The sequence below is a fragment of the Tenrec ecaudatus genome, chromosome 5 (genome assembly GCF_050624435.1).
Source record: "Tenrec ecaudatus isolate mTenEca1 chromosome 5, mTenEca1.hap1, whole genome shotgun sequence".
In the NCBI taxonomy this organism is placed as follows: Eukaryota; Metazoa; Chordata; class Mammalia; order Afrosoricida; family Tenrecidae; genus Tenrec; species Tenrec ecaudatus.
The window spans coordinates 106,169,284-106,182,889 of NC_134534.1; the positions used below are offsets into that span (position 1 = coordinate 106,169,284).

At 38.5% G+C, this 13,606-nt stretch overlaps 1 protein-coding gene across 1 annotated transcript in view; it reads left to right on the forward strand.

Annotated features, from left to right (window-relative positions):
- ZNF510 (zinc finger protein 510) overlaps positions 1-13,093 on the forward strand; it is a 40,751-nt gene extending 27,658 nt beyond the window's left edge. The window contains exon 6 of the mRNA XM_075549816.1: positions 3,141-13,093. Within this exon, the coding sequence (XP_075405931.1) occupies positions 3,141-4,696 (1,556 nt within the window). The 3' untranslated portion in view covers positions 4,697-13,093. The remainder of the gene's footprint in view (positions 1-3,140) is intronic.
- Positions 13,094-13,606: the final 513 nt, after the last annotated feature.

Below are 13,606 nucleotides of genomic sequence, written 5' to 3' on the forward strand. Positions count from 1 at the left end.
GTAGAACATTGTCTTTGTAAATGATGTTATGCTAGTTTACCTTGGTGTCCCCTGAAATTATAGTCCTGAGCATTTGGTTATATATAAGAAGTTTTCATAACTTTCCCCCTGATGACTTAGTGGGTTACATGTTGGGTTGCTAAACACAAGGTCAACAGTTTGAAACCACCAGTAGCTCCATGGGAGAAAGATGAGGCTGTCTACTCCTGTAAAGAGTTACAGCCTTAGAAACTAACAGGAGAATTCCTACTCTGACTTTTGTGGTTGTTATGCATTGGAATTGGCTCAATGGCAGTGAGTTTGGAGTTTGGAGAACCCTTTATATGTTTTACCACATTAATGGATATATACAAATACCCTTTGTCAGATTTACGTATTTCTGAGTATACTCCAACTCTTCCACTTCGTTTAGCATGTGTGTCTATCCAGGCATCTAACTTAGATCATCACTTGCAGGATTGTGTGTATTAATAGTATTTGCCGCTATTGCTTTTAACTCTTTCAAGTCTCTCTGTGTCTTCCCTTGCTTCTATCATTTATTTCCTAACCCCTCTCTTGCTTTCACCTTCACCCAGATTAACACTTGTCTACCTTCTAGCCAGTGACTTCCCCTCCCTCCTGCCTGCTTAAACCACTTGTTACCCTCATTGTTTTATTGTGAAAACCTTTTCATGACTTTTTATAATATTTGCCTGTTGGTAGTGCCATATAAATAGTTGCCTTTTTGTAGTTGACTGCTTACACTTAGATAATGCTCTCCAAATCCATTCATGTTTTGAGGTATTTTACAGATGCATTGTTATTTTCTAGTGTTTCATAACATTTCATTGTGTGCTTATGTACCATAGTTTGTTTATTCATTCTTCCACTGATTTTCATTTATGTTGTTTCCACCTTTTTGCTATCATAAATAGTCTTGCAATGAACATGAGTATGCATATATCTGTGTCATGGCTCTCACTTCTCTAGGTTATATACCACATACAGGGATTGCTGGGTTATTTGGTATTTCTGTTACAATGTTTTGAGAAAGTGCTATATTACTTCCTCCCCAAATTGTACCATTTTAGAGCCCCGCCAGCAGTTTATCAGGGTTCTAGCCTCTTGGACCCTTGCCAGCATTTATTTGACTGCTTCTTTGGAAGTTTATTATTATGCTGAGGTGAGGTTGTTATTTTAATTTGCATTTCTTAAATACCATTGCCCAATTTTTAATTGGGTTTTTCTTTTTGTTGTTGAGATACTGAGGTTAAGATTTAGTCCCTTTTCCGATGTGTTGCCCAGTCTGTAAGTCACCTTTTCATTCTTTGGTAAAGCCTTTTGATAAGCACCTCATTTTCAAGAGGTCCCAGTTATCTAGGTTCTGTTCTGAAATGGGCGCTTCTGCAGAGACACTTGCACTCTATTTCTATGACTGTTCACTTTATGTTGTTGAATTTCACATATCAGACATTTGTGCAGGTATATATTGTCATAATTATATATTGCTGTTATAACAAACATTACAAATAGCTGACTGCAACAAACATAAACAAATTGTTTTCAGTTTAGGAGACTAGAAGTCAAAATTCAGGGTACTGTCTCTTGAGGAAGGCTTTATTACTTTTCTCAAGGTCCTTTTCCTCTGTCATAATAGCAATAAATTTTTCCACAAAATTCCATTTAAAATTGTAATTCACATGCCAGTCATTCCATGTCATTTCTTCCTGCTTCACTTGTTTACAAAGGACTTAAAAAAACAATGAAAAAAACAACAAAGGGCTTATCACCATTTATAACATTATTTAATTTTTTTAAGTATCTGCCTGTTCCTGTTGTAAGAATCCCTGAAGAGTGCAAACAGTTAACACTTGAGTACTAGCCAAATGGCTTGCAGCTTGAACACACTCAGAGGCCCTTTGGAAAACAGACATGGAAATCTAATTTCAAAAGGTCAAAAGCCTGAAAACTCTGTGGAGCACACACAGTTCTACTCTGACAAATATGGGAGCAACTAGGCAGCAAACAATCGCTCTAAATGTGTAACAAAGAAACAAGATGGTGTCAGGCTATCAGAAAGAATAGTATTGTGGGGGTCTTAAAGGCTTGTTATAAAACAAATTACTCACCATCTAACAGATTTCAATTAAGTCCACATGGAAAAAGCACACCAGCCCGTAAAATCCAAAGTCGAAGGAGGGATTGGTATCAGGGTTTAAATTATGACCATCTGGTTTACAGAAGACTGGATGACCGTGTAGGCCCAAAATCTATTTGCCCTGTCCCCACATGGATCACGCTTCTGGGGACCTTCTCTGACTACATAGGAGTAGGTAGTATAAGGGTATGAGTAGCCTGGCTGTCAGAGAACATTGTAAGTTGATTATGGCAGATCTAGTTAAAATCACGTACCATATTGTTGGGTCTCCCTTTCGGCCCATTTTAAAGTTTCTTCAGCTTTAATATGTTCTGCTTTCTTTTCTACTGAGATTTTTCTTTGTTTTATTTTGTCATTATTATTGTGTTTGGGTTTTTTGTTTGTTTTCCTGCTTCCTGTTTGTATTTTGTATGATTTCCTGTATAAGAAATTCAGGATCAGTAAGACAGTAACTGTATTAATCATTCTAGGGGTATGGCAGAAGAGGCTCAGGGAAAATCAGGAGCTAATAATGAGTATGAGAAGAAAATGTTCTGGATTTGATTATGATCTTGATTGTACAACTTTTCTTAAGATGATTGAACAATTAAATTGTATGATATGTGAAAAAGTAATTTTATAAAACAAGGGTGTCAGATGAACATTTACACACACACACACACACACACACACACACACATATATATATTCATTCCATGGAGAAGTCCCTGGGTGGTGCAAACAGTTAATACTTGTTTTGCATTTTGAGCCCATCTAGAGCCCCTTTTGAAAATAGACCTGGAAATCTGCTTCCAAAAGGTCACAGCCTTGAAAACCCTCATTTATATGGAGTTTCAAAAAATTTATGGAAAGGAAAGATAAATTACATTCTATCACAAATTTTGGAAGCCCCTTTGTAGGTGAATTATTTACTACTAAGGAACCATATACAATCAGCTATTATCTATAAATCCCACTCATCATAAATAAAAGATTTATGATTCTTTTTTCTTTCTTATTTTAGAAGATGACAAGAATGTGAAAGTGAAAGATAAACACTTGGAACAAGTAATATTTATTAATAACAAAACATTGACTATAGAGGAAGAAAAAGTTTTTGAAAAGCCATTCAATCTTCATATGGAGATTCCTGTTTCTTCAACAAACATTCCCTGTCAATTTGGATCATGGGAAATGAATTTGCAAAACATTTCTGAATCTGTTGATAACAGAGACTATTTAACAAAGAAGGTTGTATGTGAGAATTTACCTTTAAATATTACATTTGAGAGAATTCATACCAGAGAAAAAAGGTATGTATATAACAAAGCCATGAAAACTCTAACTTATAAGAAAGGTATTGCTGAACTTCAAAGGTTTCAGGCTCTGAAGCAAGCTTTTGAATGTAATAAATTCAGGAATGTTTTCTATGATAATGATGCTTGTATTACACATACGCGTTCTCCTGGGAGAGAAACATCCTATAAAGATGATGAGTATAAGATTGATTGTGCATTTGATGACAACAGAACTGGTACAGGGGAGAAATGCTCTGCTATTACTCAGTTCCATAAAGTTCGTCTGGCTGTGAAATATTATGACGGTGATGAAAGTGGTGATCATTACAGCAGGAAGTCATATCCCACTCAACTTCAGAGAGCTGTTGCCAGAGAGAGTTTATTTGTATGTTACGACAGAACAAAAACTGGTGGTAAACCCTTTGCATATAATAAAAGTGGAAAATCCTGCTCAGCAACAGCCCACAGAATATGCCAGAGAACTCACCCCAAGGTAAGGCCCTATACATGTTATGAATGTGGGAAATCCTTCAGTCAAAAGGGCCATCTTATTCAACACCAGAGAACGCACACTGGAGAGAAACCATTTAAATGTAATGAATGTGGGAAAGCTTTCTCCCAGAAGTCACACCTCAATACACACCAAAGAATTCACACAGCAGAGAAACCATATAAATGTAATGAATGTGGGAAAACTTTTGTGCAGAAGTCAACCCTCCGAGGACATCAGAGAATTCATACAGGAGAGAAGCCCTATGAATGTAGTGTATGTGGAAAGACTTTTGTTCAGAAGTCAACTCTTAGAGATCATCATAGAATTCACACAGGAGAGAAATCCTTTCAATGTAATGAATGTGGGAAAACTTTTGGACAGAAGTCAAACCTCAGAATACATCAAACAACTCACAGTGAGGAGAAATCTTACCAATGTAATGAATGTGAAAAATCCTTTTGGCGAAAAGACCATCTCATTCAACATCAGAAAACTCACACAGGAGAGAAACCATTTAAATGCAATGAATGTGGGAAAACGTTTGCTAGGAGATCAACACTGAAAGTACACCAGAGAATTCACACAGGAGAGAAACCATTCAAATGTAATGAATGTGGGAAAAAATTTGCTAGGACATCAACACTGAGAGTACACCAGAGAATTCATACAGGAGAGAAACCCTTTCAATGTAATAGATGTGGTAAAACTTTTAGTCAGATGTCAAATCTCAGAATACACCAGAGAACCCACAGTGACCAGGTGTCTCATGATGTAATACTTATGGGATAGAATAGAAGTGAGTCCTAGATATATACTAGAGAGTTTAAGAGGGTAAATCTCTATTGATGTAATAACATAAAAAGCTTTTTGGAAAAAAGGCCATCTCATTTGACATCAGAGAACTTACATACAGGAGAATGTACTGAATAGAGGAAACCTCTCCTAGTAGTGAATGTCCACAGTAAACAGTAAAATTTACACAGTAGAGTAGCCCTATGGATGTAGAAAACATCCTTTTAAAAGGGAACTTACAGTATATCAGAATTCACACATCCATCTCTTTTAAGGTAATATGAAACGTATTCTAAAGTTATATGCTAATTTTAAGTCATATGCATAAACTGATAACCTATTTACCAGAAAACAGTTTATTATCCTCCAGATATATAACGACTTTAAATTTGTGTGACTGGCTAGTGTAATATGGGTGTCAAGCATGTAGTATAATGTTTACAGTCTTGGTAAGTAAAGATTGCTCTCATAAATTTGCAAAGGCGCTGTCAGAATTAAATGGCATTGACTTTCAGGGCATCCTTGTGTACCACTTATTGCATATGTTGACACAATATGAAAGAAACCAGGGTCTCTGAATAAATATATGTGGTTCAGAATTATCCTCCAGGTCTTTACTAGGTGTACAATTTTTTTGAGGAGGTGGGACAAAAATAAACTTCTGTTGAACTCTGATATTAGTGTATTTGTTACTGCATGTAATGTAGCCATGCCTCTGCTAGGAAGACAGAGAACAGCTTTGGGAGCCATACTTGAGTCAATCACAGAGTGACAGGTCAGAATTTTATTGGGATTGCTGAGTAAATGGAGTTCTTAAAAGATCAGAGAATTAATATGAGATATCCTTTCAATATAGTGAAATAGAAGGTTCCAGTAGTTGTGGCAGTTTTCACCTAATAACAGTTTTGGGTAGACCTAAACTAACTTCAAGAGGTACCACGCAGTTATAAACCAAAGTTAATTTGCCTTAATTAAGAGCACAAAACTACTTTCACTCCATAACTCCTGGTGGCTCTGTATAACCCGAATGCAACTGCCTTAAAAAGAAAAATGTTCTCTGTCTCCAAAGGGGACTAAAGGCTGTGGGGGCCACCAATTATTCTGGGGAACTTTATGGGGGAGAGAAGGAGGTAGCTTAACTTTTTATAGCTTATTTGTATTCGTGTGCCCAAATCACACATCACACTTGGTCCTGTAGACATGGGGCATCTGAAGTCAGCTAATGAGATTTAGACAGTTCTGTGATATCATGGATCAATCCTGAAAGCACAGTAGGTACTATTATGTTGCGTGTTATACTTATTCCCTGAAGTTATAGAAAGAATTATTTCCATCAGTAAGAGTGGCATGTAAAGGAACACTTTTGAGATAGCACAACCCTGGTGAGCATTTTAGCTTCAAGTCTCTGTGACTAGTGATTTTGCTGATTAGCACCTATGGTAAATAGGAAGTCCTCACAAGAAGGTGATGGTTTGATTTGATTCCTTGACAGAGTTGCCAGTTATACCCTTTGGGGGAAAGTATCTAACTTACTCCTGAGCACTTTTAGACCTTACACATGATTTGCCATAGCTTGTGGTCTCATTTTCAAATTCTGAGATTTGTCACCTTGACTTAAGGATTAACAATGTAGGAAGGATGCTACAAGACTTGCATATGAACTGGTTAAAGGACACCACTATCTTAGCCTAATCATCTCATCGATGTGTGAAAAAGTAGCAATTATTCCTCTGAAGGAATCCCACTTCATTACCCGAAACAAACTCAAACTCAACTTCTATTCAGTTGATTCTGACTTACAGTGGTGACCCTGCAGTTCAGGATAGAACTATCCTTGTGGGTTTCCAAGACTGGAAAGCTTTATGGAAGTAGAAATCTCATCTTTCTCCTGAGGAGCACCTGATGGTTCAAAACTGCTGACCTTGGTAAAAGCAGCACAGGAATAACCTGCTATGCTATCGGAGTGTTCTGAAATAAAGTCACTCATTAAGTTAAAACACACTGGGCTGCTGTGACTTCAACCTCAGTGTCAGAATGCAGACCGCAGCGTGGATGTGGCTTCTATTCTCAAGCAGAATAAGAGTGTTCTTGACTCTGACTAACACTTCCCTAATGAACATGTTGTTTATTCTTGGATTCTTGCTAGTGACCTAGCTGTTTGATCTCCCAATTGGAAAACTACAGACTGACATCTTGAAAACACTCATCTATGGGAATGAGAACTGTAAAAATATCGTAATTGTTGAGCATATTGTCTGAGGTCTCATGGTAAGAGCTTATGAGACTGGATGGAATCAATCTGCTGATTGCGCATTCACTACCCAGGTTGACACTGTTGTTATCTGGATCCTCCATTTTACTGGAGTATGGCAAAACCTTTACCATCTTAAATTGAGTATAAGGTGAAGGTCTCCTTTTATGTTATATGATATCAGAGTGTAACACTCCAGCAATCTGGGAGTTAGCTGAGACTCACAGAATAACTACTCAAGACACAAGATTGAGTCCTGAGGGAAAGGGGGGGTTACCCAAGGGAGAGAAGGCTTTCTTGAGCTTCTCCTTTGCTGGTTTTACTAACATGCCAAAGGAGAAAGTTTACAAAGTTTCAAATGTATGTAGTATACATTTGTATACTATATAGAGATAGATAGATAGATATACAGCAACTTCAGGCTCAGGATGTTCTCAAACTACCAAAACATTCTCACACTTAAACACATTCAGACCTAAGGGAGCGTCATGCTGTTTGCAACAAAAAAATCTTCTTTTTACTCTGTCTTTGCACCAGGCTCTTAGCACATTCAAAACAAGACACATTCAAGGTTTAATCAAAGTCTTTGAACCTGTGGTGGTTACATGATTTGTTGCCGGTTTGAGACTGAACAGTGAAGGAGTGGAATGTAGCCTGTCAATCTGTTCGCAGCTTGATGATCTCATTTGGAAGCGCTAAGGAGATAAATATCTCACTCAAAATGGGAAACATGCACACTCCCCGTGAGATATTCCTGCTGAGAAGACACATGGAGCTACGCTAGAGCTCTGGAGACCCATGTGGAGACCCCTGCCAGCACTGAGATGCCTCCACTGCCACTGGATCCACACAAGACTTTCCACCCACTGGCCTGTGATCATCCTGTATTCGGCATCATTGCATGTGTTGCGTGACTCTGAAGAGGAATTTATAGATGGGTATCAGATGTATGTGCTAATATCAGACTTATGAACTTGATCTGGGCTGCGCTGAGATGTTTTCTCAATATTCAATTTCTCTTGTATATAAAGCTTTCTCATACACATGAGTGTCTATGAATTTGTTTCTCTAGTCTACCCAGACTAACACAGCACCCATGTAACCCTCCCAGGGGGAACAAGGTAATGTTTCCTTACATCAGTGACTATATATATATGCAATGATCTTCATACCATTTGATTAATTCTCCATTTCTCACTGATTTTTAAATATTTTGTTCCTATGTAAAGATACTGCATTTGGTTGCTCGGTACCTATATGCCTTCCCCCACTTGGCCACCCCCCCAACACACACATGTTATTCTAGTAAAATATCCTCCCTTTGTGACACTGAGCTGGTACATAGCTCATAAGGGTCAAAATAATCCATCCTGATGTGGTGGTGTTAAGTATTTTAAAACTGCATGTGTGAAATTAGAAAACTAGCAGCTTCTTAGCATTTTAGAAATAGTATGCCACCACAGAGTGGTACATTTGTGTCCTTAGAGCTTCCAGTAACCTTGCTACGAAAACTAAATCAGGAGAAAATGAAATTGCAAACACAGAGAGATAAGTATGACAGAAGGCTAATGGTATACAAGTTCAGTTAGTGTTGGATTCCCTGAGACTCACAGCTCTTTAGTCTTTTTGTAATACTTGGTGTGAAGGTTAGGGATTATGTCAACTACACACTCCTAGGTAAGAATAGAGGTAGAATTCAAATTACCAATTACATCCCAGCCTGGTGACACCCCCTTAATGTCATAAGTCTTTTTATATCAGAGGGAGAGACTGAGTAGAGGCATCCTCTGACTCTGCCAAAGCTGCATCTTGTGTCTGGTTCCACAATCTGTTGCGTAGCCTGTTGATCCCAGGAGCCATCAGCAGACTACCAACAGCGGATTCATTTGGCTGGTTTCAGACCTCTGCATCCAGCAGCCTGTGCCCCCAGCTGTCTCTTATTTGTCATCCTGCCGCCTGGTTGTCTGTTTCCATGAGTCACATGAAGCCTGATCTGAACCGGATGGGGCTTACCTATTTCTACAACTATATACATTTCTGAATACATTATATACAAGCATTACTAGTTTTGCTTCTCCTGGAGAACCTTACCTAACAGACTTGATAATCTAAAGCAAGTCTTCCGTTCTTTTCAAATATTCATACTGGTTTTTGTTTTGTTTTGTTTTAAAAAGCCAGAACTTATTTTAAAAGAAGGAAGACTTGCTTTAGATTACCAACTCTGTTAGGTTGGGTTCTCTAGGAGAAGCAAAACTTTCATAAAACACTTAGACTCATCACTGTCCATTTTACATATAATTTTTCAAAATATTAAATTTGGTAGTAAATTCAGGGCCAGGTACCCAACAAAAGCAAACCAATTCACACAGGTGGACTGATTCATTCATTAAAAGACTAAGTGACAAGACTTCATGGCTGGCAACTCAACGCTCCCTTTGCTGGGGTAGACTTGCAAAATATCTCTCCATATGTTACATCAGCAGCTGGGAAATTTGGTCTGCTTTAATCATGAACTCTCCCATTCCTTGCCTGGTTGATCTTCCTTGGCATGCCACTGCCTTTAATTCCAGCAGATCGGTGCCTCATCAGGGTAATGTGGAGAAGTCTTCCATCTGCCAGCCTACTAAAGGCCTTCAAGCTAATAAAATAGAAACGATGTCCACATGAAGGCAATAATATCAATCTGTTCTGTTAATGTATCAAATGTATTGAGTAGTGACTTTACACAGTGGTGGGAGGGGATTTTTGAATGCACAATTATAAATTGATATTCAAAGAGTTTCCTATTGCTGCCGATTCTTATTCAGTGTGATTCATTACTGATTAGGTTTTGCTTTAAGCCCCTCAATCAAGAACGTTAATGTTTTAAATATTTTCTAAATTTGTGGAAATTCCTGTGTGTTTTTTTAATGCTCAGTATTGACTTTCAAATATTTGTCAACCAACTGAATTAATTTTAAATAAAGATTCCCATTTCACTTATGTTTATATCTCTAATCAATTTTTCATGAATACTGTTGATATGATTGATTTTGGCTTTGTTTCCACACAAATATGAAAGTTCATTTTACATTCAAATAATCTTTCTAGAGTTTTCAAGGATAATCTTGTTTTGGAAGGTCAAAACTGTCTCTGGCCCCAAAGAAAGGATGAAATACCCTGTATGATCTTACCTACAGGTTCACTTTTCTTGGCCAGACATGTAATGCCTCCTCTCTCATATTAAAGATTTCTCTAGAAACCAAGGAGAAATAATATATGAAGGGACTTAAAAAGATTTGTGGTGAAATGCCATTAGCTTTTAATTCCAAATTTCCAATGAACTGGTTGATGCTTTGTCATTTTATAAGCCTATCAGAAGAATTTCACACTATAATGTGAGAGAAACAAATTATATATTTTTAATAACCAGATAGCACAATTACCAAGCACCATTAGTCTGCATGTAAACTGGCTATTTTTGTGGTCTTCCAGTATTCTAATAGTGTAGACTGTGCACTGACAGAACAAGAATAATTCAGTTGACTAACCCTGGGTGGACAATTAATTATAATGAACAACAACAACAAAACACAACTAGTTGGCTTGATATCTTGGCCAAAGAAATCTGGAAACAGCAGGGCTTGACCCCTCAGATCTGCTGAGGTTAAATGGTAGATTCAGGATGAGGAGTATGAGTGCTATTAGAGAGGATTTCTCATCTTTGTTTAGTTACTTAATCACCAAATGTGATCCTCTAATGCACAAATTCCTAATACCACAATAATTGCAAATAGGGGTGAAGTGGCTACATTGACCTTTTTAACACCAAAGTGATTGAGGTACAAATGTCTTAAAATACCATTAGCACGCCTAATCCTCCTTGTTCTTAATACAATTAAATCTCTTGCTCAGCCTTTCCATTTTTTAAAAAACAATTTTATTAAAAATTATACAAAGCAATTAGATTCTCAGATTAAAATAATAAAATTGACAGCACCTTCCAGAACCTTCTTATTCACTATTTAAAAACAAAAGACCAAATCAAGTTCCAGATCCAAAATAACAAACTTTGTTTTAAACATTCTTCTCATAATTCTGATCTCCATCCTAGTTATTTTTCTAAATTTTACATTTGTATCTTTTTCTAGAGTGAGTTGCTGTGTTTTAATTAATATTTATGAGAACCAGTCTGTCTTCATTTTGTTAGTCTGGGTTCCTTAGAAAACCCCAAACCAGTAATGCTTATGTGTTGGCATTTATATATGTAGTGAGAGATTTATATAAAGAAACACACAGTTGTAGAAGCGGCTGTGTTAGGCTGGGTTGACTAGAGAAACAAAGTCAACGATACTTATATATGTGTAAGGAAGAGCTTTATATCAAGAAATTTTATGTATCAGGAAAACGACCCAGTCCAACTCAAGTTTATAAGTTTGATACTAGTTCTTGAGTTCCTTTTCAGACTCAGGCAACCACAGGCAATGATGCAGAATGCAAGAAGATCACAGGCCGGTGGGTGAAGGTTGTGTGGAACCAGTGGCACAGTTCATCACAGAGTTCAGGCAGGTCTCAGCATGGCTCACGAGCAGGAAGGTGAATGGAGAGAGAGGAAGGTTCCCAGGGCCCTCCTTATGAGAAGGCCACACACACGAGGAGGAACCATCAGGCTGCGACCTGATTGACAGGCTAAATTCCACCCCTATACTTTTATATCTTCAAGCTAGCATGAAATTATGTAACTACCATGAGATGAAAACAATACTCCTTGTACATACTCAGGTAGACAAAGATTCATCTTCCTGCTGGAATAAATGCCAGATAAATGAGTTATGATACAAGCTGTTTGAAAAAAAAATGAAAAAGCTGTTTGGATTATAAAGAGTAGAATCTGAATTTCCTCCCATGAATGGGCTTCAAAAAGTTTGTGGACATGATAGCCCAATAAAAGTAAGTAAATCAGAAAACAAAATGCTGGAGAGTATACGGTGAAATTAAAACTTGTATACATTGTTGATGAACTTAAAAATACAACCATGATGACACTGAGATCGTTAAAGTTCATTGTGCTCTCCTGGCCGATAAACACGTGGGGTTAATTGAAGGGCGGAGAGAGAAATGGCTCAGTGAACCTCGCCTTGCTAGTTTTCCGGTCTCTTGCTTTGTGATGGTCGGATGAGGGTGCAGCTGCCTCAGCCAGTTTCTGCTTCAGCTTGCAAGGCTCACTTCCTGCAAGACATCCCTGAGGAGAAGCCACATGGACCTACCCCAGTGCAGCCCTACGTGCTGGAGCAGCCATGTGGAGACCCCTGTGAGTGCTGAGATACTTACACACTCACTGATTCAGCTTTCCTCCTGCAGTTGGCCTCATTGTGTGTGTTTTGTGAGATGGAGGAAGACTTTGTAGATCGATGTCGGACATATGGGTTAATGTCGAACTTATGGGTTTGGACTGGACTGGGTTGGGATGATTAATGTACAATTCCCCCTTATGTAAAACTCTCATACATATATGAGTTTCTGTGGATATGTTTCTCTAATGTGCCTAGACTAACACAGGCAATATCTAAAACCACTGGGAATGGAAATTTCACACAATACAGAAATAAAACTGCATATACCCCCAAAGAAATACAGGAACAGATGTATGTTCTCCCATGTTTATTGCAGCAGAGTTCACAACAGCAAGAAATTGAAACCAGCCCAAGAACCCAACAGTAGAAGAACGGATAAAGAAACTATCGTACATATACCCAATGGAATATGCATCGCTGAAAAAGACTGGTGAAAGCATTAAACACCTCATGGCATGGGAACCCTTGGAAACCATAATTCTGAGTCAAGTTGGTCAATCACGCACACACACAAAAATACTGTATGAGCCCAGTACTATAAGCAAAATATCAAGATGTAGGCAGGCTTCTGTGCTCAGGCCACGTAAACTTCTGATCTGGTCTCCCAAACAAGGGCAGGGAGCCTGCCTATTGTCCATGAATCCCATATCGCCCACCTTATATGAACATCTTAAGAACCACCTCAAAAGAGGAGACTTCACCTCAGCTGGGGTCATTCCTTCAAGAAATGGAGAAGACCATCCATTTGCTGCCATACAACACTGTGATAAGGTTGTGCCAAATCAACAGAAACTCCTAAAGGAGTGATAAGGGAAACTTACTGGAAAGTTATGTCAAGATCGGGGTGGGGGGGGGGAGGGAGTATCTGTGTTTTGGAGGAGTCATTTATACTTCTGTTGTTGGGTAAATGAGGAGTGTCAGGGGAAGCCAGCCCCTAACACATCATTACGGGTCCGGTGGGCGCAATTGTACAGCGATAATAAGTAGAGATCATAGTAGAGTTACTGAGAGCATGAGAGATAGAAGTATTGAAATAAATGGGAGTCAGACACGTTTCATGGTAGCATGCTCACCTCTGCCCCGCATGATGGTCCATGTGGAGGGAGAGAGAGTTTAATGGCAGCCCTGGCCCCTTTTATATTTTCTGGGGACATGCAAGCCCCCTAATTACAGGTGAAGACATACGTCACTGGAAGGGGCTGTCCTATAGGTAATACAGTAATGAGAAGGGGGTGGTCTAGGGACATGCCCTAGGAAGAGGAATTCGGGGTATACATGTGACAAGATGGGCAGACCCTAGATTCAAGATGGCAGCCTAACCTT